General features: G+C 43.9%; 2 protein-coding genes across 7 annotated transcripts; both read left to right on the top strand.

Annotated features, from left to right (window-relative positions):
- The first annotated feature begins 7 nt into the window (after positions 1-7).
- On the top strand, positions 8-10,355 carry LOC118310677. Its single transcript, XM_035633822.2, has 6 exons — positions 8-425; positions 1,566-2,544; positions 3,953-4,212; positions 5,060-5,674; positions 6,563-7,333; positions 7,733-10,355. Exons 1-6 carry the CDS (start codon positions 155-157, stop codon positions 8,467-8,469), a joined length of 3,633 nt encoding a protein of 1,210 aa, XP_035489715.2. The 5' UTR covers positions 8-154; the 3' UTR covers positions 8,470-10,355.
- An 848-nt stretch (positions 10,356-11,203) lies between these two features.
- Positions 11,204-21,803, top strand: LOC118310680 (ATP-binding cassette sub-family G member 4-like). 6 transcript variants are annotated; one of them, XM_035633826.2, is made up of 16 exons: positions 11,249-11,354; positions 11,518-11,556; positions 14,056-14,331; positions 14,799-14,916; positions 15,048-15,180; positions 15,478-15,528; positions 15,975-16,120; positions 16,681-16,804; positions 17,111-17,225; positions 17,344-17,477; positions 17,959-18,057; positions 18,881-19,049; positions 19,738-19,838; positions 20,122-20,280; positions 20,365-20,483; positions 20,897-21,803. In XM_035633826.2, exons 1-16 carry the CDS (start codon positions 11,264-11,266, stop codon positions 21,120-21,122), a joined length of 2,100 nt encoding a protein of 699 aa, XP_035489719.1. In that variant the 5' UTR covers positions 11,249-11,263; the 3' UTR covers positions 21,123-21,803. The 6 variants fall into 6 exon arrangements, with proteins under 6 accessions (XP_035489721.1, XP_035489722.1, XP_035489719.1 ...); XM_035633827.2 differs by having other exon boundaries at positions 14,065-14,331; XM_035633828.2 differs by lacking the exon at positions 11,518-11,556 and having other exon boundaries at positions 11,204-11,354.
- Positions 21,804-22,174: the final 371 nt, after the last annotated feature.

Below are 22,174 nucleotides of genomic sequence, written 5' to 3' on the forward strand. Positions count from 1 at the left end.
GCCTTAAATTTTCCCGGAAGTAAAACAAAATAAAACAGCTGGTGAAGCGCTTCGCCTCACAGCAGAAGCCCCCAGCTGTCGGAATAAGCTTCTATTTTTATTTTTTTTTTATTTTTTTACCTGGACTAGTTTATTATTATTTCCCCTCGGCGTGATGTCGTTTCCTTCCAGCCTCGGTTCGCAGGTGGCGGCCATCATGGATGTCTTAGCGAAAGCCGCGGTCGCCGAGATCACGAAGCTGGTGGAGGACGGGACCGTGGTGCTGCGCCTGGAGATGCGTCGGAGGGAAAACGAGATCCAGGAGCTCCGGAGAAGTTTGAAGCTGACGGAGGCGGAACTGTGCGAAGCTCGAGAGGCGGCCATGACCCGAGCTACGGAGGACGAGCAGGGCCAAACAGCAGGCGAGCGACAGGTCCAATCACAAGGTGAGACACAGCTGGCTCTGTCACCAAACTCCATTTAAAATGTCGTCAATTCCCGATTCACTCGCTTCTACGCGATGTTTTTTCAGGTGGTAGAACACAAGTAGGAACGAGCTACGATTCCTTATCATCTCCTTTTAGATTCGGCTCTAACTGTTTTATTTTTTTTTCAAATTGTCTGGAAGAAAAATTACATTTTAGTGTTTCCTGGGGGCTGCATCCAACCATCATGCCTTCTTTTGAGTCACTTTTAAAAATCCATTTCTATATAATTTTTTATTGTCTTTTTATATCTTTTGTTTTATATTTATTTTAGATTTTTTATATATGTGACATGAAAACCATATTATTGTCGGAATGCTGATTTTAATTGTCAGTGATTCTGTGTTTTTGTGAAAGCACTTTGTGAAGCTACTGCTGAAAGGTGCTATATAAATAAATCTTTATTTTTATTTTTATTATTATTTCCATTGATTATGACTGTGCCAATTATTTCTCATTCATTTTTTTTGATAATTATAATGTCAGACAGTTTGCAGGAAAATGGCCCATTACGGTTTCCTTAATAGGATTTAAGGAAACTGCAGAAGCAGAATTTTATAACATCCTCAGATGACGCAAACCAGCAGTGCAAAACATTAAGATATGCATATTTGTTGTTGTTTTTTTATCACCAAAGATTGTGACAAGTCCACAAATATGAAGAGTCTCGAATGCATCCTGAGAATGAACATTGACCCAGCGCTGTATTAAAGTGCCTCAAGTGAGAATCATCGTCTGCTTAAAGAACTCTGACCATATGTAAAAAAAACTAACTTTTTATTACTTCAGTTTTTTATTTCTACACTTATTTAACATTATCAGTTTTTCCATTTTAATTCTGTCTTTTTACAGCACTTTACAACTTGTTTTTGAAAATTATCTTGCTAATCCACTAACTAGTTCAACTAGACTTGTGACCTCATTAAACCTAAATGCAGACATGAAAGTAGAAAAGTCTCCCAAAGTTAGTGCACCGACATGGACTCTATCCAGTAAATAGCCATGGGGTGGCACTGCTCTAGTTCGTACTTGTGTTCTTGCTTTGTTGACCTGCATCAGCGTCGGTGGCACTTGGCTTAAAATGCAATGTTGTCTTTGCAGATGAAAGAGAAGATGAGCAAACACGCGCAGGGTTTCTGGAGCCTGCCGACTCACTCTACAGGCATCGACACGGGACAGAAGGCGGCGATGACATGGGCCTGGCGGTGAAACACGAGCCGGCGGATGAACTCGCAATCCAGGATACGACAGATGACACTGCAGCAGCGGCAGCAGCAGCTAATGTTTGCTTTGAGGTGGGAGAGAGAGATGATCCAATCTGGCCTCCTCCCGCCACTTGTAGCATGTTCGAGAAAAACGCTGTTGCTGTGCAGCAGCACATGCAGATGTTCCCCCCTCACGCTGAGCAATTTTCTGCTCACAGAAACTCTGAGATTTCCTATAACTCCACATCGACTGCAACGGAGGAAATGGAAGATGATTTGTTGAGTGTGCCGATAAAGGTCGAGGCAGGGGTTCGACCAATGTGCATGGGAAGTACCACTTCAGAGTCTGCGCGTAATGACCAGTTGACACATGTTTCACGCCCTGAGAACCGGTGCTCGCAGTCGGCTTCGCAACGGGCTCGGCTGTCGCCCGCCGTCCCGCACGCACAGAGGTCCACCGCAGACGTGGAGCACATCCTCAGTCGAAGCCACCCGAGGGCAAAGAGGCAAACGAACGTGTGGAGAGCAACTCAGAGACACTTCATCTGTTCTGTGTGCAACAAGGGTTTCGCCCGCTTGTCTCAGCTGGAGGAGCACAAGGCCGCCCATCAGCCCTCCAAGCCTTTCCGGTGCCTCGAGTGCGGGAAGTCTTTCACCCAGAAGACCCGGCTGAAGACGCACCAGAGTGTGCACACGGGGGAGAGGCCGTTCAGCTGTAAGATCTGCGGCAAGATGTTCTCGCGGCAGGACAACTGCCTGAGACACGAGCGCTTCCACAGTGGCCTGAAGCCGTACAGCTGCGGGCAGTGTGGCAAAAGCTTCACGGTGCTGGGCAACCTGAAAATACATCAAGAGATCCACCTGCAAGGACGATAGCTCTCTGTCACACTTCAAAAGAATTCCCATAAACCCTTATTTATATTGCCGGTGTACTTTTACTTTTTTTGTACATGTTGTACATGCTTTTAAAGGTCATATATATAGAGAGATTTTAAACAATATTGCAGCCACCTCCTGTTTTCTATGTATAGTGGAGTAACGGCGTCCCACGACCTCTGTGCGAGATCTCATCCGAAAGCTCTCTATTCTTTGGTTTGGTCTCCTGTTCACGTCAGTGCATGTGAGCCCCTTCCTGTGAAACCACTGGCCCTCCCCCCACCCCCCACATTTATAAATTACATACTTTACAAATACATAACACCCACCCCAAGATAATTTTTGCTCTTTGACAGAAAATCGATTTCAACAGCTGTGGGACCTTCGAGATACAGACGGTGTTACACGTTGAACTCTGTGTGTGGCCACTAAATACAGTCGGGTGCAGTAGTGATGTCATAGGAAAGTGGGCATGTGCAGTTGTACCTATGCAATAGTGTATCGTGTTTTTGTAAATGCTCTTAATTCAAATCTGTCGGTAGAGATTTTTTCTCTCTATTGACATTAAAATATGTTTTCCTGGGTCATCAGTTTTTCTGCTGTGATTATTATCAATAATTTTGTTTGCAACATTTTTTTCTCTTCAAAAATCAACATAATTCACCATGAAGTCAATAATTATTCATTGATTTTTCTTCTTCAGTGTATGTTACTGCTGCTTGGATTATTTTACTGCAGGTTTTATGCGGTATGGTTATTTTATGATACTATTTTTAACCTCATATTATAAGGCTAAAAACTACCAGTGTGTGATTATTATTATTTGTAACCTTTTTTATAACCTTTGCCTTTTTTCTTTCTTTCTTTTTTTTTTTAAATCAACATAATTTATGTAGGATTCTTCTATAGACGTAATTTATGAAGTCATTAATTAGACTAATTCGTTGATTTTTCTTCTTCACTGTAAGTTACTGCTGCTTGGGTTATTTTACTTCAGGTTTTATGCAGTATGATTATTTTATACTATTATTTTAACCTTATATTATGTGGTTAAATATTACCAGTTTTTGATTATTATTTTATTTATTTTTTTAACCTTTTTGATAATCTTTGCCTTTTTTTTTTTAACTCGGAAGTGCCTGGGGGAATATCCGCTGCGCCCTTTGACCTGTGTTTACGGTACTTGTCATCACTTCCGCTACCGAGAACCTATGTTTATTCTTTTCTACCGATCAGTTTCCGTTAGCCGGAGGAAGCTCCGCGAAGAGCCGCGACCCGGTTCGTGTGAGTGCGCAGCGACCGACTCGCGACCTCGCGTAAAGGTCGTGAAGGTCATCCGAGCCCCTCGCGTCGGGTTTGTTGTTTTCTTTTCTTTTTTTCCAAGTTCATGTCCTCCCTGTGACGTGATTGGTCCCCGCCGACGATGTTGAGCGGCGTCGCGCTGCGGGCGCAGGTCGCCTCCATCATCGACGCGCTGTCCAAAGCGGCCGCGGCGCAGATCTCCAAAGTGGTGGAGGACGACCTGGTGGTGCTGCGGGTGGAGATGTGTCAGCGCGACGGCGAGATCGAGAAGCTGAAGAGCAGCGTCGCGGTGCTGCACGCCGAGCTGCGGGCGGCGCAGGGCTGGGCGACCCGGCGACCTGCGGACCACCACCACGGGGGGGATGGTAAGAAGGTGGACCCGGTGGGGGACGCACCAAAAATAAATACACACACACACACACACAAACACACACACACACACACACACACACTGTGGGATGGATCTCACTTGAGATTCACTCATGATGTCACACACACACACACACACACACACACACACACTGTGGGATGGTTCTCACTTGAGATTCACTCATGATGTCACACACACACATACACACTTTGGGATGGTTCTCACTTGAGATACACTCATGATGTCACACACACACACACACACTGTGGGATGGATCTCACTTGAGATTCACTCATGATGTCACACACACACACACACACACACACTGTGGGATGGTTCTCACTTGAGATTCACTCATGATGTCACACACACACATACACACTTTGGGATGGTTCTCACTTGAGATACACTCATGATGTCACACACACACACACACACACACACTGTGGGATGGATCTCACTTGAGATTCACTCATGATGTCACACACACACACACACACACACACTGTGGGATGGTTCTCACTTGAGATTCACTCATGATGTCACACACACACATACACACTTTGGGATGGTTCTCACTTGAGATACACTCATGATGTCACACACACACACACACACACACACACACTGTGGGATGGTTCTCACTTGAGATTCACTCATGATGTCACACACACACACACACACACACACACAATCGTTGTCCCCTTCCTCTCCCATCACTCTTTGCAGCCATGACCATGTCCATTATTTTCTCTGAACTACCAAATGTGTCAGAATCAAGTTACCGACCAACTTCAGAAGCTGATTAACTGTTCCACATCTGTATTGCTGTCTTCCCACAGGTCGTCAGAGTGGCACCGGCGACGACAGGATCTTGCTGGAGGACGCGCGTCACGCTGACAAGGGCGATGGCGACCTGTCCGTGCCCGGTGAGGTCCGGGTTAAAGCTGAACCCGCGGAACGGGGGCACGAGGAGGCCCAAGGGCAGGCCGACCGTCTGGGAGGAGAGCTGCCTGTGTACGAAGGGAATGGTGGGGAGTGGAGAACGACGGCTCAAAGCGAGACGGGACGCAACCACTCTGAATATTTGAATTCGAGGCAGAACTCCCTGCCGTGTCTCCCCGAGTCTTCCCTGGTCACCGGACTGTCTGTGCCCTGCGGCGGCGGCAGCGGCGGCGTCTCCGGCGGGTTCCAGCAGAGCCCGTTCAGCCGCGGCCTGCTGGGCTTCGGTCAGTATCGTAACTCGTACGCCGCGGTGCGAAGGAGGTCGGTGAAGAGGCTGGTGTTCAAGAAGGGCTTCACCTGTCCGTACTGCGGCAAATGTTTTGAGCGCGCCGGGCACCTCGAGAGGCACAAGAGGATCCATACCGGCGAGAAACCGTATCGCTGCGAGATCTGTGGCAGACGCTTCAATCAGAAGTGCAGCCTCAAGGAGCACACGAAGATTCATAGACGGTGTAAGTGGAAATATCTTAGATCCCTGAACGAGAGGGAATTAACTCTGAGGGGGGGAAACTGATTAGATTATCCTTTTGTTCTCTGAGGAAAAACTGTTGGCAGTTTTTAAATGTCACTTTGTGTGATGCCTGCAAAAGTGTTCGCTCGGGCAATTCTCTCCCGATTAAAACCTCTGGAAAATTGACATTCTTTCTTCTGGCATCCGGCTGAAGGAGGACGAGGCCTCTGGGGGGAGGGAGACGCTCGGCAGTGCAGGATTAACACGGCTCTAAGGACTGTGGGCCCGTCGAACCTGGATGCCCCAATATGTTCACTGGCTTCGTATCTAACGTGGAAGATTGTGTGAATTATTTGAGTCTCTATAAAGAACTCATCCAGACCTTGACTGAAGTTCAAAATATTGTGTGCACCGATTGGACGGTGCCAGCTGTCAATCATGCTGCATCCACGCTACAGTGCTTTATCGTCTTATTTGACCATTATCATAACCACGATTTACAAAATGAACATCATGTTGTATTGAAGTAGACTTGAAAACTAGTGATTAAGACCATAAACTCCTGACGTTATGAATCAAGTGAGAAGTGAGAGTCATTGACTTCTATAGAACGGACTTCTTTTTGCAACCAGTGGAGGCGCCCTCTGCTGGTGATTCCAGAGAATACAGGCTCCAGGCACTTCCACATTGGCATCAGCGGTCACTTTGGTTAAATCAGGAGAGAATAAAGATTTATTTAGGATACAAAGTTCGTGGAGAAGTTGTCAGTTGGACCTAAGGATTATTGTGTGTGTGAAAACTGAAATCTCCACATCTGGCCACAACGTAGGTTTAAAAGTTAAAGGGTTGATTGTAAAATGTTTTTGATGACGTCTTTCTGCTTCGACAGGGACTCAGACTCGACCAGACGAGGTCCGAGTGTGCGCAGAGAAGCCGATTCCTTCGTTGCATCCGTGTGGTGATAACCATCTCCCTAAGGAAGAGAGCCGGACGAATGCTGAGGATGTCATCCCTAAGGAGGAGGACGTTCTCCCGACACTTGTGCAGGTGAAGTCTGAGCCCGCGGAGGAGAATATAACACAACCAATGTTTCGTGGAGGGGATGAGCAGACGAGGGACGCAGCAGACGACCTCAGTGAGTTTTCGGCGTTCGAGAGAGACGGCCAGCAGTGGATATCCAGAATACAAGGACAAGGGAACACGGAGATGAGCGGTTCAGAATATCTCAGCGGCCGGGTGCACAATGTGACGTCCTTCCCCAGATTAGCTCAGTTACTCCCGGCCCCAGTCGAAGCCTCTTGTGGCTCCTTCTCCTTTCCAGGGAAACCTCCATACGCGGAGCTCAAACACAGCCTGATCTCCCAATCGCCCTACGGATCCCTGGACACGCTCCTGACGTCGGACGACGCAGGATTCCACGGTGGCATGTCGGAGGCCTCGCTGGATCACCACCGCCAGAGGAGAGGCCGGTCGTTTCAGGTGATCAAGCCGAAGAAGAGCTTCGTCTGCTCGTACTGCGGCAAGGTGTTCGAGCGCGCCGGCCACTTGGAGAGACACTTACGAATTCATACCGGGGAGAAACCGTACGGCTGCCATCTCTGCGGGCGGTGCTTCAATCAGAAAAGTAGCCTCAAGGGCCACATGAAGACGCACAGAGACGGTAAGAAGCAGTTATTCCCGGATCAGTTATTGATCAGGAGCTCTGCCAGTTAGCTCATGGATACAGAATACGTCGCATTGGCGTTGAATTTTCAGCGCTGCTGGAAACCGGAAATGGTATCAGCGGTGCGCCTCCATAAAGTGTCCCCTGTCGGGTGCTCAGTTGGTTGCGATTTGCAACTTTACCACCAGACGTCGCCAGAAAATTACAAAAATTACACACTGGGGCCTGAAGAAAATGTTTATTTCACGTAAAAATGTAAACCTACATTTTTTTCTGCATTATTTATTTCACATCGGTAAACATAAGCGCTGATACTGCACATATCGGCTCATATCACATTTATGACAACAGTTTGCTCATTAAATTTGGTTGTGTTGTTGTTGTTTTTCTGAAAAGGGGAGAATACCGATGTGCTGGAGGCTCATCACCTGATGTTCACGATGCCTGGTAATCATCCGCTGGAGAACCCGGCAGAGCCGAAGCCGGATCTTGCCGCTTATGAGGAACAGTTGCCGGCCGAGGAGGCCCCTGGTGAGCACGTGGTGATGGTAAAGGTGGAGCCAAACAGAGGAGAGGACCTTCCGACTTTAGGTCAGGCAAGGCCCGATGGTGGCACAGGAGCACTCGACCAAAGCGAGCTGTGGATGTCTGGGCTGGGGAAGAGTGGTGACGACGACGACGACGACGCCATGGTGCGAACCGTCTGCGTACTTTCACATGATGTCAAGTATCAACTGGGCCCTGCTGCGGCCAACGGGCAGCAGGGATACGCGTGCACATCACCAGTCAAGGATCTGCCTTTTGTGAATGACAGAGAAAAAGAGGAAATGATGCACAACGATCAGTACGCCGCGATGGGGCTGCAATCGAGAAGCTCGGACCTGGCGCTCGCGTCGGAGCTTCAGGATCAACGCGCGACACGAGAGGCGGCGGTGAACGATTACGGCGCAGCGAGTGACGTGACACTGGACGGAACAGCGTTTGAATTGGATATGACCTCCACCGGCGACCACGAGGACAACTGTGGCGGCGACGCCTCCAGACAAAATTGCTTCATATGCTCAAGTTGTGGGCAGAGCTTTGACAGCTTCAGTTTGTTTCAGCGGCACCTTTGTAAAAACATCCCGGAGTAATCCCACATTCGTTTTCTGTTTGAATTTTTCTGTTGATTTTTTTTCTTGCAGTCAAGACAAGACAATGCTTGTTTCAAGTGCATCGCACAAAATGTTTTGCTGCTACTTTGAGCTGCGCCATCATTCTTCACTTATTTAAAAAAGAGAATCAACAGTGAAGACAATCGCTCGTCACTTCGCTGTGCGTTTGCCCTCACTGGGATTGTGAGTGTCTTGATCGTGAGTGTCTTGAACGGTAACCAAAAGGGGCAATGAGCGATTTTGGAGAAAGATTGTTTTTTAATGTCTTATTCTGAACGCACTGGTCGGGTCACGAACCCGCAGCCTCGGGTGCGGTGGAGCAACGCGCTTAACCACAAGGCCGAAACCCCTGAGTTGTAGCATTCGTCGCAAGCACGTGTCTTAACGTGTCTGAGAGATTTTGTTTGTTTTCAATTTACAGAGCCAGGCCTTTTTTTAATTTTACCCGGATTACTGCCCCTTTAAATATTATAAGGAGAAACCAAACAAATGTCAGGAGTGTTGTTTGTAGTAGCACAGACCACTTTTCACTTTATTTATTTTAATGCTTAGGAAATGGCCAAGTAAAAAAAGAAAGGGGGTAATAGAAGATTTTGAGTTTCTGCACAATTGGGGAAAATGCAGTCCAGTCCAAGACATCTTTAGTTTGTGCGTTATTTAATTATTGGGTCTGTTTTTCCAATTATCAGCGTTCAGGACCACTTGGTTGTGTTTTCCTCTGCTGACATTTAAATTGCTTATTATTTCTTAAAAGATTTCCTTTACACTTGCAAGTATTAAGAGAGAAGTTTGAGCTGTGATTTTGAGTTTACTGATAGGAAGAAAAAATTGATGAAAAATAGTCATTATGGTTAAAAATGATGCCGTGTTCGTTTTAATTATTGACAAATTAGTCAATTACATGGCTCGATATAATTATTTTACTTTGGTTTTTCGTTGAACCCAACAATCAAACAGTGATGACAAAACAGCATTTATTGGAATTTGGCTGAATGAATACAAATTACGGCATATTCATTGATCTAGTATATACATTTGACATTCATTTTAGAGTGCCATTGTTAAAAAAAAAAAAAAAATTAAATCTAAATTAAAGTCCACGGAACAATTTTGATCAAACTCTGGAAAATAAACCTTGTTTTTGCTGACTGCATTGTAATGACCCACATCACTGTACTGAGTTTAGAATATATTCACAGATTATTGAAACACGTTGACAGAAGCATCCTCACAATCCCTGCTCTCGTACAACAATGTACTGTATACCTCAAACTACCATTGCCTTCTCTGATTGATATTTATGTTGTGGGATGTATATTTTGCAAAGCATCTTATCGGTCAATGACCTTAACTGTCGGACAAAACTAATTACACAGACGGTGTTAAAGCATTGGGGAACTGTAATGCGAAAAAACCATGTGGTTGAGTGGTTTAAGTGTTCTGAAAGAACTTTGGTGGCAGGTGGTTGGACTTGAGGAGGTTGTTGAAATAGACAGAACCAACTCTCTAGCTGAGCCGACAGAGAGAGAGAGTGACACAAAACACTTGACTGTACAGTGCGATTAGTGCCTACATCTCCCACGTGAAGGAAAACCCCTGCCCTGCAGCATTACTGATTTCTGTTATTGCCTTTCAAAATCAAAGTCAAACGTCTGTTTGTTTGTTTTTTTAAAAAGTTAATTCAGTGTTTTCTGTTTGCTTTGATTTAAAGCACATACGTCATGTACTGTAATTTACCTCACATCATCACAGATCAATAATCGTCAATCCGTCACCCTGTTGTTGCATGTTTTCACGGTATGGCACAACATTTTTTGGTTTGGCTTTTCGCAGTTTTAAATAAATTCAAAACTAAGTTGATTGAATGTGGAGTCTGGCAACACTTTTTAAAATATTGAATGTGTTTTTAATGTCCGCCAATGCTAATACCGATATTAGAGAGTAAAAATGTTCTATACAAATAAATTGGCTGATATATATATATATATATATAATAATTATGGACATTATCTTGAAGCTTTTCCTCTTCATTGAACTCCATTATAAGGAAAAGGCTTAACTTTTCTTAACTTTGTGACTTAATTTGCCAAAGCAGTGATCAATAATCACCAAATTCCTCTCTGATATGTCTTGTAATAAACACGTATACCTGTGAAAAAAGACAAAAAACAAAATCCTATAATTATAGACAATATATTTCATAAAGCACATTGAGTCATGTTAAGCTTTCTTCTATGGGAAGAACACTTAATGTAAGATAACGTTCATAATTATATGTTAAATTATTTTTTTTCACAGGTGTACGTGTTCATGACGAAGCATATCTCAGAGAAATGTGATGATTAGTCATCACTGCTTTAGCACATTAAGTGACGTTAAGCCTCTTCGCGTTAAACGTTGAAGTGACGTCAGACTGTTTGTGCTGCTGCAGCAGAGAGAAGACGTTAATGTGTGATGAAGTAAATCAGACCGAACTGTTCGTTCATGATCACGAGGAATATTGAACAGTGTGTGGATCATTGTTCTAACAAAAGAGATAGTATTTAGTTTCAGTTGATATTTGGAGCGGCAAATATGATTCCACTCATTCATAAATATCTGCTGCGCTTAATTATTTGTCAGGTTACTCTAAACTCCTTTGTCCCTGAACGATGACTCTGGTTTCCAGTGATCTGATTGGTCAGACGTGGGGCTGTTGACAGGCTTTGATCCAGAGCCAAAGCACAAGTTACCTCGATAACCGCCAATCCTGCTTCGTAGTCCGGGTGTGTTCATGGAGACGTCCTCCCCTTTGGCAAGTTTGAGGGGCAATCGGCATCGACAGGCAAGGGGGCTCTGTCAGTGGTGTAGTGCTCCCCGGAGAGGTGCGTGTACTCTATATTAATGCCCTGTCTTTTTTAAAGCGGCCCCCTCCAGCACGAAGGATACACACGTTTCGAAAAGTGACCCGAAAGACAACTCATGCATTTTCAGTTCACCCAGAATGGCCAGTAAAATTTGCACATTGTCACTTTATTTCTGATGCAGCTGCGGATATTGCATCAGTGCAGGCCCACGGGGTACAGGGTGAGACAACTACATCCAAAATGTAAAATGTAAAATTAAATGTTTATGCACTCGATTGATTCTTGCACGGTTGAATGCACTTATTGTAAGTCTGCTAAACGAAAGGAATGTTATGTAACAACTACACGATTATGCATTTTGCGTCAACTATTCCTTAGTCCACCCACACCTGAAAAATAGACAATTATTATCTCATCTTGCAATCAGTCTTCTGGCCAGTAGTATATTCTTTAATAACTGTCACTTAGAACAGCTGATTTGCAGCAGATCGTGTATGGCCTGGGTGTGCCATTATAAAGTTTGTTGTAAAGGTGACATATTATCACAAACTGTGAAAAAAGTTGAGTTGGCTAAACGCTGAAGTCCGACTCTGAACGACTGGTTCAGATTTCTCTCCCACTGTGATGTCACAGTTGGACACCATCGGGGGTAACCCCGCCTGCGACCTGAGAATCGCCACTTTTCTGGGGAAGGGGCGTGACATTTCCCACACGTTATGAAATCGGTTGACCACTCACAACAGACTGGTCGCGCTGGCCAATCAGAGCAGACTAGGGGTTTATCGGGAGCGGAGGGGGGCACTTTGCAAATGTTACTGGTCCTGCATAGCCCCTAATGCATGAATATATAGAACATATTCAAGATTTCATTTTCACAATGACAGGCCTTTCTCAAACAATTACGGAGCCATCTCATTACTGCAATATCAAAACAAGAAATATACGTTGAACAATGGCCCTGTGCTTCTACAGGTCTAATATTGAGTTTACTGTAAATCCACAATTTGAATCACTATCCCCTCTAATGCGAGGTGAGACTGACTGGATGCTGATCATGTGACCAGAGTGTCAGTCGTTGCGTTTACATGCACTTCAGTAACAGTGGCGGCTCGTTAACAAAGGGCTCTATAAGACGCCGCCCCCATCAAATATTCCAGAAAAATAAAAAAGTATACTTAAAACACCAAAATTATTATGAAATTAAAATTGTTTACTCATGTAATGTGCCAGCTGGACTTTGAAATGTCGAGTGTTGAGTGACGACTCTGGTTTCCACTGATCTGATTGGTCAGTAGTGGGGCTGTTGACAGGCTTTGATCTCTTATCTGGAACCGTTCAGCATAAAAATACCACAGTGATTTATTCCGGTAAGAAAAGAACCGGCTTCGTATAGGAGGGAAAAACCCAGAGTTTAAGCTCCAGTTACCTCGATAACTGCAGATCCTGCCCTAGGTAATTATGGTGATGTTTAAATGCAATAACAGTGTCATGATTCCTATTCGATTAGTGGACAAAAATGCCAAAAGCTACACAAGCCATAGAATCTCAATTAATCAACGTTGCTTGCAAGAAAGCCCCTCGCATTCACTGACCTTTTTGCCTTTTTTTCCTGACATATTTCTCTAATAAGTCGATATTCATGCTTTAAGTTGATGTTTTTTTTATCACTATTCCAATATGAAACATGTACTGACTTTTGAAAAAAGAGATACCCAGCACCTGCTGTAGCCTATGTAGTGGCCAATGATGTTTATCAGGTGTGTATCTGTTTATACGCTTCCAGAGATTATGATTAATAAATCAAGCCAATCTACACACAAGATGCTCCTAATTACAAATGCAAAGTCGGCTGCAGGCGGGGACATTTTTCAAGTGTTCACGACGAAGCATATCTCAGAAATTTGGTGATTATTGATCGCTGCTTTGAAGTGATGTCAGGCTGTTTCTGCTGCTGGAGCAGAGGATGTGTGATGAAGAAAATCAGACCGAACTGTCCGTTTGTGATCACGAGGAATATTGATCAGTGTGTGGACCATTGTTCTGATAAAACATAGTATTTAGTTTTTGTTACTGTATATCGTCACAGTCCGAGCTGCAGTGACAAAGAAAAAGAAACTGAAATTAATCTTGTTGGGAATCAAATCCTCTTTATTGAATTCAAATGAAGCACTAATATTAATGCTTCTATGCATTTATTTCAAATAAAGCACTAATATTAATGCTTCTATGCATTTATTTCGTTAGATAAACTCTGCCTGTTTTTATTAGAAGTTCTGTTTTAAAACCAGAGTGGACGCATGATAAAGTCTGGAACAGCAAGTATGATTCCACTCATTCATAAATATCTGCTGCCTTTTATTATTTGTCACGTTGCTCTAAACTCCTTTGTCCCTGACGGGATCCATGTTGAATGACGACTCTGGTTTCCAGGGATCTGATTGGTCAGTGGTGGGGCTGTTGACGAGCTTTGATCTCTTATCTGGAAGGGTAACCTGAACCCCCGCTGCTTAGTCGTTGGCAGTATGGAAAGAGAATTTTTTTCCTAAATGACCTCTAAAAATGCGAACAAGGCACGAAATCCCCAGCTGCATTTGTGACAATTAGACATATCAACAAATAATGAGGTGTGACTGACCGCCCGTCTTTCTCTCATCTTGTCCTTCGTACCTCCCCTGCGCTTCTCTTTCCTGGCTCTCCTCCCTGTCCCCTCTTTATTCAGAGAATTCAGTTATGAACGATAAGGCGTTGGAACCTCATTCTGTCAGTATCGCCATGGAGGGGGCCGACGCTCGCAACAGAGACGGCCAGCATCTCGCCCCCCTGCTTCAGCCTCAGCAGCAGCAGGAGCCGTCCATGTTGACCCAGCTGAAGAAGGTCAAGAACGACATCTCCGAAGCGCAGCGTTTCTCCCACCTCCCCAAGCGCTCGGCCGTCGACCTGGACTTCACCAACCTCTCCTACTCCATCCAAGACGGGCCGTGCTGGAGGAGGAGAGGTAACGCGCACGCGTCCATCAATGTCTTTTCTAATTAGTTTGTGAAGGGTGCTGCACACCGACATGTTGAAGTTCCGCTCATGAAAATAAGAGTCGGTATTCAAGCCATTGCTACATTGTTACTCAACTCCGTACTCGTGGGTTAGACAACATCAATCTTCCAACTCTGCCTTCATTTTGATCTCAACTACACACCTGTAGTTTCATGACGACAAAATCCGTTCACTCACACACACACACACACACACACACACACACACACACACACACACACACACACACACACACAGACATATAAAGAACTCAAAACTCAAAAGCACCACCAGGAGTGTACACACACACACACACACACACACACCGAGTGAAACCAATACAAGCCCCGCCCACTACCGCCCAGGTACAAAAATAATGCTATATTCTCCCTCTTGTTGTCAAATGTTGACAAGAATCTTGTCTGCTGCTGACAGGTTTCAAGGCGTTACTGAAGTGTCTGTCTGGGAGGTTCTGCAGTCGGGAGCTAATCGGAATCATGGGGCCCTCGGGGGCCGGGAAGTCCACCTTGATGAACATTTTGGCTGGATACAGGTGAGAGAGCAAAAGTACCCTCTGCACTTCGGTAAAGTAGTCTTATTTGAAACCCGATGTGACATACTCGTGCGTGTGTGTGTGTGTGTGTGTGTGTGTGTGTGTGTGTGTGTGTCCTTCCTGCTGCCCAGGGAAACAGGGATGAAGGGTCAGATCCGGGTAAACGGTCAACCCAGGGACCTGAGGACATTCAGGAAAATGTCCTGCTACATCATGCAGGAGGACGTGCTGCTGCCACATCTCACTGCACGGGAGGCCATGATGGTGAGCTCCTACTGACACGCTCATAGCAGAGCAGGGGAGATTTAAATTTGTGCTTAAAATGGTTTTTTTTAGACCTTTGGATGATTATCAAATTAAGGATGGGCCAATATGATGCATTTACATACGTACATCTAATGTTATTCTCTCTGAATTAGTCATGAAAACGTTGATAGCTATTGTGCCAAGGTGTTGCAGGAGTGGGCTTGTGTCTTGAGAATGCCACCTATGTTTTTTGCGCTGTACAGTAAATACCTGCTGCACTACATGATCGTGTCCGCTTTTCTCTAATAACCGCAGGTTTCAGCGAACTTGAAGCTGAATGAAAGTCATGATTTGAAGAAAACACTGGTGAGCTAAACAAATAACGTCTACTCACTGAAAATACGCTGACACAAAGGTATTAACACTATACCCCCCCCCCCCCCGAATACACCAAACACAACTTTGTGGACTGCTCTCAGAATATGCCTCACACAATATGGAATCACTGTAACTGAAGCAGAGAGGAGCTTTTCAAATCTGAAGCTCATCGATCATGAAGTATACATGAAGACCAGCATCATTTGTTTTATCATATGTTGTTTACACAATATGAAACTTCCCTAGAAAAATGTAAAGGTTCAGTGTGTTCGATTTAGTGGCGTCCAGAGGTGAATTTGCATAATGAACCAAATATCCCTCGCCTCGCCCTTCCCTTCTGAGCGTGTGAGAGATCCTATGGTGGCCTTCAGATAACGTGAGAGGTGAAAAGACAGTGTTTTTGTGAACAGTTTTTTCCCCTTTCCCCTTTTCAGGTGAATGAGATTCTGACTGCCTTAGGGCTCCTCGAATGTGCTCACACTCGCACCAGCTCGCTGTCAGGAGGTCAGCGTAAACGGCTGGCCATCGCCCTTGAGCTGGTCAACAATCCTCCCGTCATGTTCTTTGATGAGCCCACCAGGTGACACGTACAGACAGACATTTTAACTGTGTGAGATGTGCTTGTATCAAATAGATATGTGTCGAAAAATACCACATACAATGGATTTTAAATTGCTCATATGTTTTACAGGTTCATGATTTTAATTTGGGGGGGGGGGGGGGGGGTCTAGAATAGGTCTTTGCAGAACTGATGAACTGATTACATTTTTGGTGATCAAAAGTTAGAGGTCAAGGTCACTCTGATACGGTGGCCCTGAGAGCTCACAGCACCGCAACTTAAAGGTGAAATATTATACAAAAATCACCCACGGTCTTTGCAGCGTGTTTTCTTAATGCTGTGCATGTGTTGTCAAATTGATGAAGATGTTTTCTTAATTTGCTTGTTTTGTGTGTATTCAACAAATATTATAATAAGAATGAAAGCAGAGAGAAGGTTGTGTACCCGTCATTGAACTAAACATGAAAACACAGCAGTTCAGGTTAAGGGGCCTCCCTATCGTAATAGCTTGGTCTTCTCAAATTACTTCCCAGCTACCCATTAATGGTGTTGCTTCTGTATAACTGTCTCTCTCCATCCAGTGGCTTAGACAGTGCATCCAGCTATCAGGTGGTCTCACTAATGCATTCTCTGGCACTGGGAGGACGGACCATCATCTGCACCATCCACCAACCTAGTGCCAAACTGTTTGAGTTGTTTGACAAGGTATGCTAATCGGCCAATAACAGAGGAAATGAATGCATGTTTGGAAGTTCAAGTTTCGATTTATTATATAAGAGGCATTGTTAACAATTTTTTACAGGCATTGGCTTTGTAAAGAAACTAAGTAACAGTTTCTGTCAATTGGATACTTGACATTGTCATTTATTTGCGAGCCTTAAAGGGGCAGTAAGTGATTCTAAAAATGTGTCAGTCTTACATACCCGATGCTGCGGGTTCAACAACAAAGAGTGAGACAAGCTTTCTCCAAAATCGCTTACTGCCCCATTAAATAATCTTCTCCTTTCACAGCTTTACATTCTCAGTCAGGGACAGTGCATCTACGAAGGCACTGTCCCTTACCTCATCCCCTATTTGAAGAGTCTGGGGCTTCACTGTCCCACCTACCACAATCCTGCAGACTTCAGTATGTTCACTTCACATCTATGCATCTATCTACGCATGTTACACTTTGCTGAGGATGATCGGAAACATTTCAATTCATTTATTATCTTTATATCTTTTTGCTTTTGTCTCTGCCTCAGTCATTGAAGTGGCATCAGGGGAGCATGGTGACTTGAACCCTGTGTTGTTTGCGGCAGCCCAACGTGGAATGTGTGCAATAGAGGATGAGACGAGCCAGTGTGATGAAAGTGGCACGTCAGTCCAGGCAACCATGGTGCGTAGAAGATTATGTGCTGCTGTACTGCAGTCAAGCCTGGGTAATCACCTTGGCAAAGCATGAGACTATCCTGGTACCTTTGACCCTCAGGGGCCCCACAGTTTATTCCTGGTTCATTTGTGAATCGCTAAATTGATGGTGATATACACCACCACAGCACAATGCTATGTAATGGGGCGGGAAGACTGCTACACAAACAGCGGTGAATTCCCCATGGCTACATTTGCTATGTAGCCATGTTTCAATTACAACAAACACGCAGCAGTTCATCACGTCATCATCCTCATAGGTAGCCTTGACTTAGCAGTACAAAGACCAACTTTTGGCCAGTGAGCATAAATTGGACATGCATGACAAATAGAGGAATAGGTGTGCCATGGATTAATCCAGCCCTGACTGTAGTATACTGTAGTGAGCTACATATAATCATGGCCACATCTTTCACTGTTATGAGATTACCCATTTCTATTTTCCACAGAATACTGGGCACATAGAGAGCCATACTTTTGCGACAAGCACTCTAACACAGTTCTGTATCCTCTTCAAGAGAACCTTCATAACAATATGTCGAGACCAGGTAAGTGACAACATCTGTTAAAAAAAAGGAATGGACTAATATAATGCTTTTTTTACTGGATCAAAACATGTGCTTAACATGGGCCACATTGGTCGCAGGGGCAGCAGCAGTTTAAGCAGGGGACCCCAAACCTTTCCCGGGCCACATTAACCAGCTCTGACTGAGGGATCCCTAGGCGTTCCCAGGTCAGTGTGGAGATATAATCTCCCCACCTATTCCTGGGTCTTCCGGAGGTCAAAACTGGACGTGCCTGGAACATCTCCCTAGGGAGGTCCCCAGGGGGCATCCTTACCAGACGCCCGAACCACCTCAACTGGCACCTTTCTATGCAAAGGAGCAGCGGCTCTACTCCGAGTTCCTCACGGATGACTGAGCTTCTCACCCTTTCTCTAAAGGAGAAAACCCATTTCGGACCCTTTAACCAGCGATCTAGTTCTTTCGGTTATGACCCAGCCTTCATGAGGTTAGGAACGAAGATTGACCCGTAGTTGGAGAGCTTTGCCTTCCGACTCAATTCCGTTTTCAATACAACGGTGCGGCCAAGCAAATGTTATACCTCCCCTGCTGCTCTGATTTTCCGGCCAATCTCATGCTCCATTGTCCACTCAATCGCAAACAAGACCCCAAGGTACTTGAACTCCTTGGGGTAAGGGCTCTTTTCCTACCCGGAGTAAGCAATCCATCGGTTTCCTGCTGAGAGCTATGGCCTCAGATTTAGAGGCCATAAAAGAAAAAGTACTAATCAGATTAAATAATTTTAAAATAGTGATGTTATCTAAAGCCATCAGGGAGTTTAATCCCCCTGCTCTTGTTCTGTTGCCAGGTTTTGACCCACCTCAGACTGATGTGCCACATCCTCATAGGTTTCTTAATAGGCTTGCTCTATCTGAACATTGGCAATGATGCCAGCAAGGTCTTCAACAACACTGGGTTCCTCTTCTTCTCCATGCTTTTCCTCATGTTTGGTGCACTCATGCCAACGGTGTTAACTTGTGAGTATGATCTAGATCTAATGTGAATTAACAGACGTTAATTCACATTAATGCCCTTTGTAGAAGTGATCTACAAAGGGCATAAGGTTGAAATGATTTTTTTCAACAAATTGAGCAAGATTAATTAATTATTGTTTTGTACAATTTCGGAGTGAAAAAAGTTTGGGCACCCCATTAGATTTCAACTCTCATAACTTTTACCATGGCCTTCATTAGCTTGTTAGAGCTACAGTATGGTTTGATTGTGAGGGAAGACCAGGTGATGCTTTATAATTACTCCTTAAACATTGTCCCAACAATCAGCAGCCACCGGCTCCTCTAAGCAGCTGCTCGACACTTGACGCTCGAAAAAGTAAGATAACTGATGCCCACAAATTAGAAGAAGGCAATACGAAGATAGGTAAGTGTTCTGATCTCCGTCAGTATTGTAGTTAAGACATGGCAGTTAACATTAATGGTGGAGGTCAAGTTGTGGTCTGAAAGACCATGAAAAATGTTACTAAGGTGCTGACCATGCAGGGTGCCCAAATTAGTTTCAGGACATTTTACTTTTTGTTATTTTGAAACAAAAAGAAATGTTAAACAAGCCTTTGGCAAATTAGACAATCGGTGAGGTTTAATATAAAAATCTCAAATGTTGTGAATTGATGTTGACAAAATGTCAATGTTTCTGTACACCTTTTGTCAGTTCCTATGGAGATGGCTGTGTTCCTGAGGGAGCATCTTAATTACTGGTACAGTCTGAAAGCCTACTACCTTGCCAAGACCATGGCTGATATTCCATTCCAGGTGAGCTGGCAGTGTCGGCATTGGAGGGACAAACAACACACAGCACAGCACAGCTATGCTAACAATGCTAGCCATCCCAAGTAGCCAACCACGCATGCCCACAGAGAGGGCGCAAATTTTTAAAACATAATTAGCGACACAAGTGTCACACAAATATTTTGATTTACCTTTTTCATTGGGTCTACCTGCATTTTATATCTCCAGCATATATGCGCTAATTTAACTGTAAAAGGGGTGAACAACTGTTTCACTAAATAAAAGGTTAATGAACATGTTATTTCAGGTCATCTGCCCCATCATGTACTGCAGCATAGTGTATTGGATGACAGATCAGCCTCCTGAGGCCAGCCGCTACCTGCTCTTCATAGCCCTGTCCACCTGTACTGCTCTAGTGGCCCAATCCCTTGGCATGCTGGTCGGGGCCGCTTCGACCTCACTACAGGTAGGGCTACTGCTAGTTTGCATTGTTAAATAAGGGATTTCTAATTTTAAGATTTAAGATGATGTTCTCTGCATCTTTATACAGGTAGCCACGTTTATTGGACCTGTCACAGCGATCCCAGTGTTGCTTTTCTCTGGATTCTTTGTGAACTTCGATACCATCCCCTTCTATCTGCAGTGGAGTGCCTATGTGTCTTATGTCAGGTGTGTACCTCTATCACGTCACAGAAACTAAGCAAAACGTTTTTTACACTGCTGACTTTGGTACTGAAGGTCGGGTTTCGATTCAATGTCATCCCAGCGTGGGACTTTAGCAAAGGTTCCTAGCTTTCATGGTCCTTGGCGGATGAATCTGAATAACCCTGACCATCTGGCCAAGCAGATGAGCATTCTACATTGTATACACTTAAAGATCTGTCTTCAAGACACAGCTTCTGGTTAAAATGTCAACTTTCTAATTTAATATTAGCATGAAATTTACTGAGCATACACTGATCCCAAGAGGATCAACCCTGCTCAATTTACTTGCATTTTGAAAGCAGATGAAAATCAAAAGATGGTGCACTACTCGCAATCAGGAATTTACCCAAGTGTTTGTAACTATCTGAAACCCACAGGTATGGGTTTGAAGGCGTGATCCTGGCCATCTATGGGATGAACCGTACAGAACTGGTGTGTCCCGGGAAGGTTTGTAGGTTCCAAAAGCCAGAGGAGGTTTTGCAGTTACTGGATGTGGAAGACGCAAAGCTCTACATAGACTTCATCTCCCTAGGTATTTTTTTCCTCATCCTACGACTGGCCACCTACCTTGTCCTACGATACAAAGTCAAGTCTGAGCGATAGGTTTTACAAACAAGGCAGATTTGCAAATACAGTGTTTACTGTTATTTACAGTGTTAACTATTTGCCAAAGAAAATTGAGGGCAAACTTGTTGTACTGGAGAACTAGAAGAGAAAGAGTTAAAAATGAATTATAATTTTTCAACAATAACCATGATTACATTACATACATACATACATATCTATCTGGACACTATATGAGAGAAGTATGTTTGAGATAGTTTATGCTCTTTTCACTATCTCAAAATCTTTATTTCCTGTGTATCAATGTAATCACAACTTATCTAGATTGTCTTTTTTTAACGTGTTGATCGTGTTAAATTTAGCTTTGCCATGATTGTGTACCAAAATTTGGTATGTATATGCAATTTCAATGTGTTTAAGCAAAATAGATGGAAAACTCACTTTACATTATTATTAGTTTGTTTCCACACTATAGCCAGTAATGCCACATGGACACAACACTCTCATTCAGTCATACTTGTTGCTATCAGAAGTTTTATGTTTTTTTTAAATTCCGTATTATTATGAAAGAAAATGTATGCATCTTGACTGCACATTACAGGAATATGTGGCACAGAACAACCAAAGAGAATTCAATGTAAGGTGTGTGTGTGTGTTGGTCTTGTTTGCAAATGTTGTCTTTTTTCACCACAACTAATAAACTTTTTTTTCGCACCAGCAGGCCTTGTTTGAAAAATTCTTTCCATTATATTGTGAAGGGGGTCACCAAGTTTTTTCATGTATATATAAATACTTTGTACATGCTCTTTAGTATTTGTTTCACTGTAGCTTGCTGTATACACTCTAAATATATATTGGACCATTTATGATTTGAATGAGGAGAATATTTTATTAAACTGTTACTTATTGCTACATTCACATACGTGTACTGTAGACTAACTACAATGTCTGGAGTTCGGGTCCACCTCATGTAACTATATTTTACTCAGTCAAAGTTGTTGAAAAAACATTGGTTCTTTGTTGCAGATGACTATACATATAAGAACACATAGTTATGGACAATATATTCAATTACTGTGAATAAGTTCTTC

Source organism: Scophthalmus maximus, chromosome 5 (genome assembly GCF_022379125.1).
Source record: "Scophthalmus maximus strain ysfricsl-2021 chromosome 5, ASM2237912v1, whole genome shotgun sequence".
Taxonomy (NCBI): domain Eukaryota; kingdom Metazoa; phylum Chordata; class Actinopteri; order Pleuronectiformes; family Scophthalmidae; genus Scophthalmus; species Scophthalmus maximus.

What these genes read in the sequence shown, in the direction of transcription:
- LOC118310677 (XM_035633822.2), top strand. Translation starts at nt 155, where the DNA reads ATGTCGTTTCCTTCCAGCCTCGGTTCGCAGGTGGCGGCCATCATGGAT. An exon ending in GCGACAGGTCCAATCACAAG is followed by an intron (nt 426 to 1,565) that starts GTGAGACACAGC and finishes TTGTCTTTGCAG; the next exon opens with ATGAAAGAGAAGATGAGCAA. An exon ending in CATGAAGACGCACAGAGACG is followed by an intron (nt 7,334 to 7,732) that starts GTAAGAAGCAGT and finishes TTTTCTGAAAAG; the next exon opens with GGGAGAATACCGATGTGCTG.
- LOC118310680 (XM_035633826.2), top strand. Translation starts at nt 11,264, where the DNA reads ATGGAGACGTCCTCCCCTTTGGCAAGTTTGAGGGGCAATCGGCATCGA. An exon ending in AACATTTTGGCTGGATACAG is followed by an intron (nt 14,917 to 15,047) that starts GTGAGAGAGCAA and finishes CCTGCTGCCCAG; the next exon opens with GGAAACAGGGATGAAGGGTC. An exon ending in TGGCTGATATTCCATTCCAG is followed by an intron (nt 19,839 to 20,121) that starts GTGAGCTGGCAG and finishes ATGTTATTTCAG; the next exon opens with GTCATCTGCCCCATCATGTA.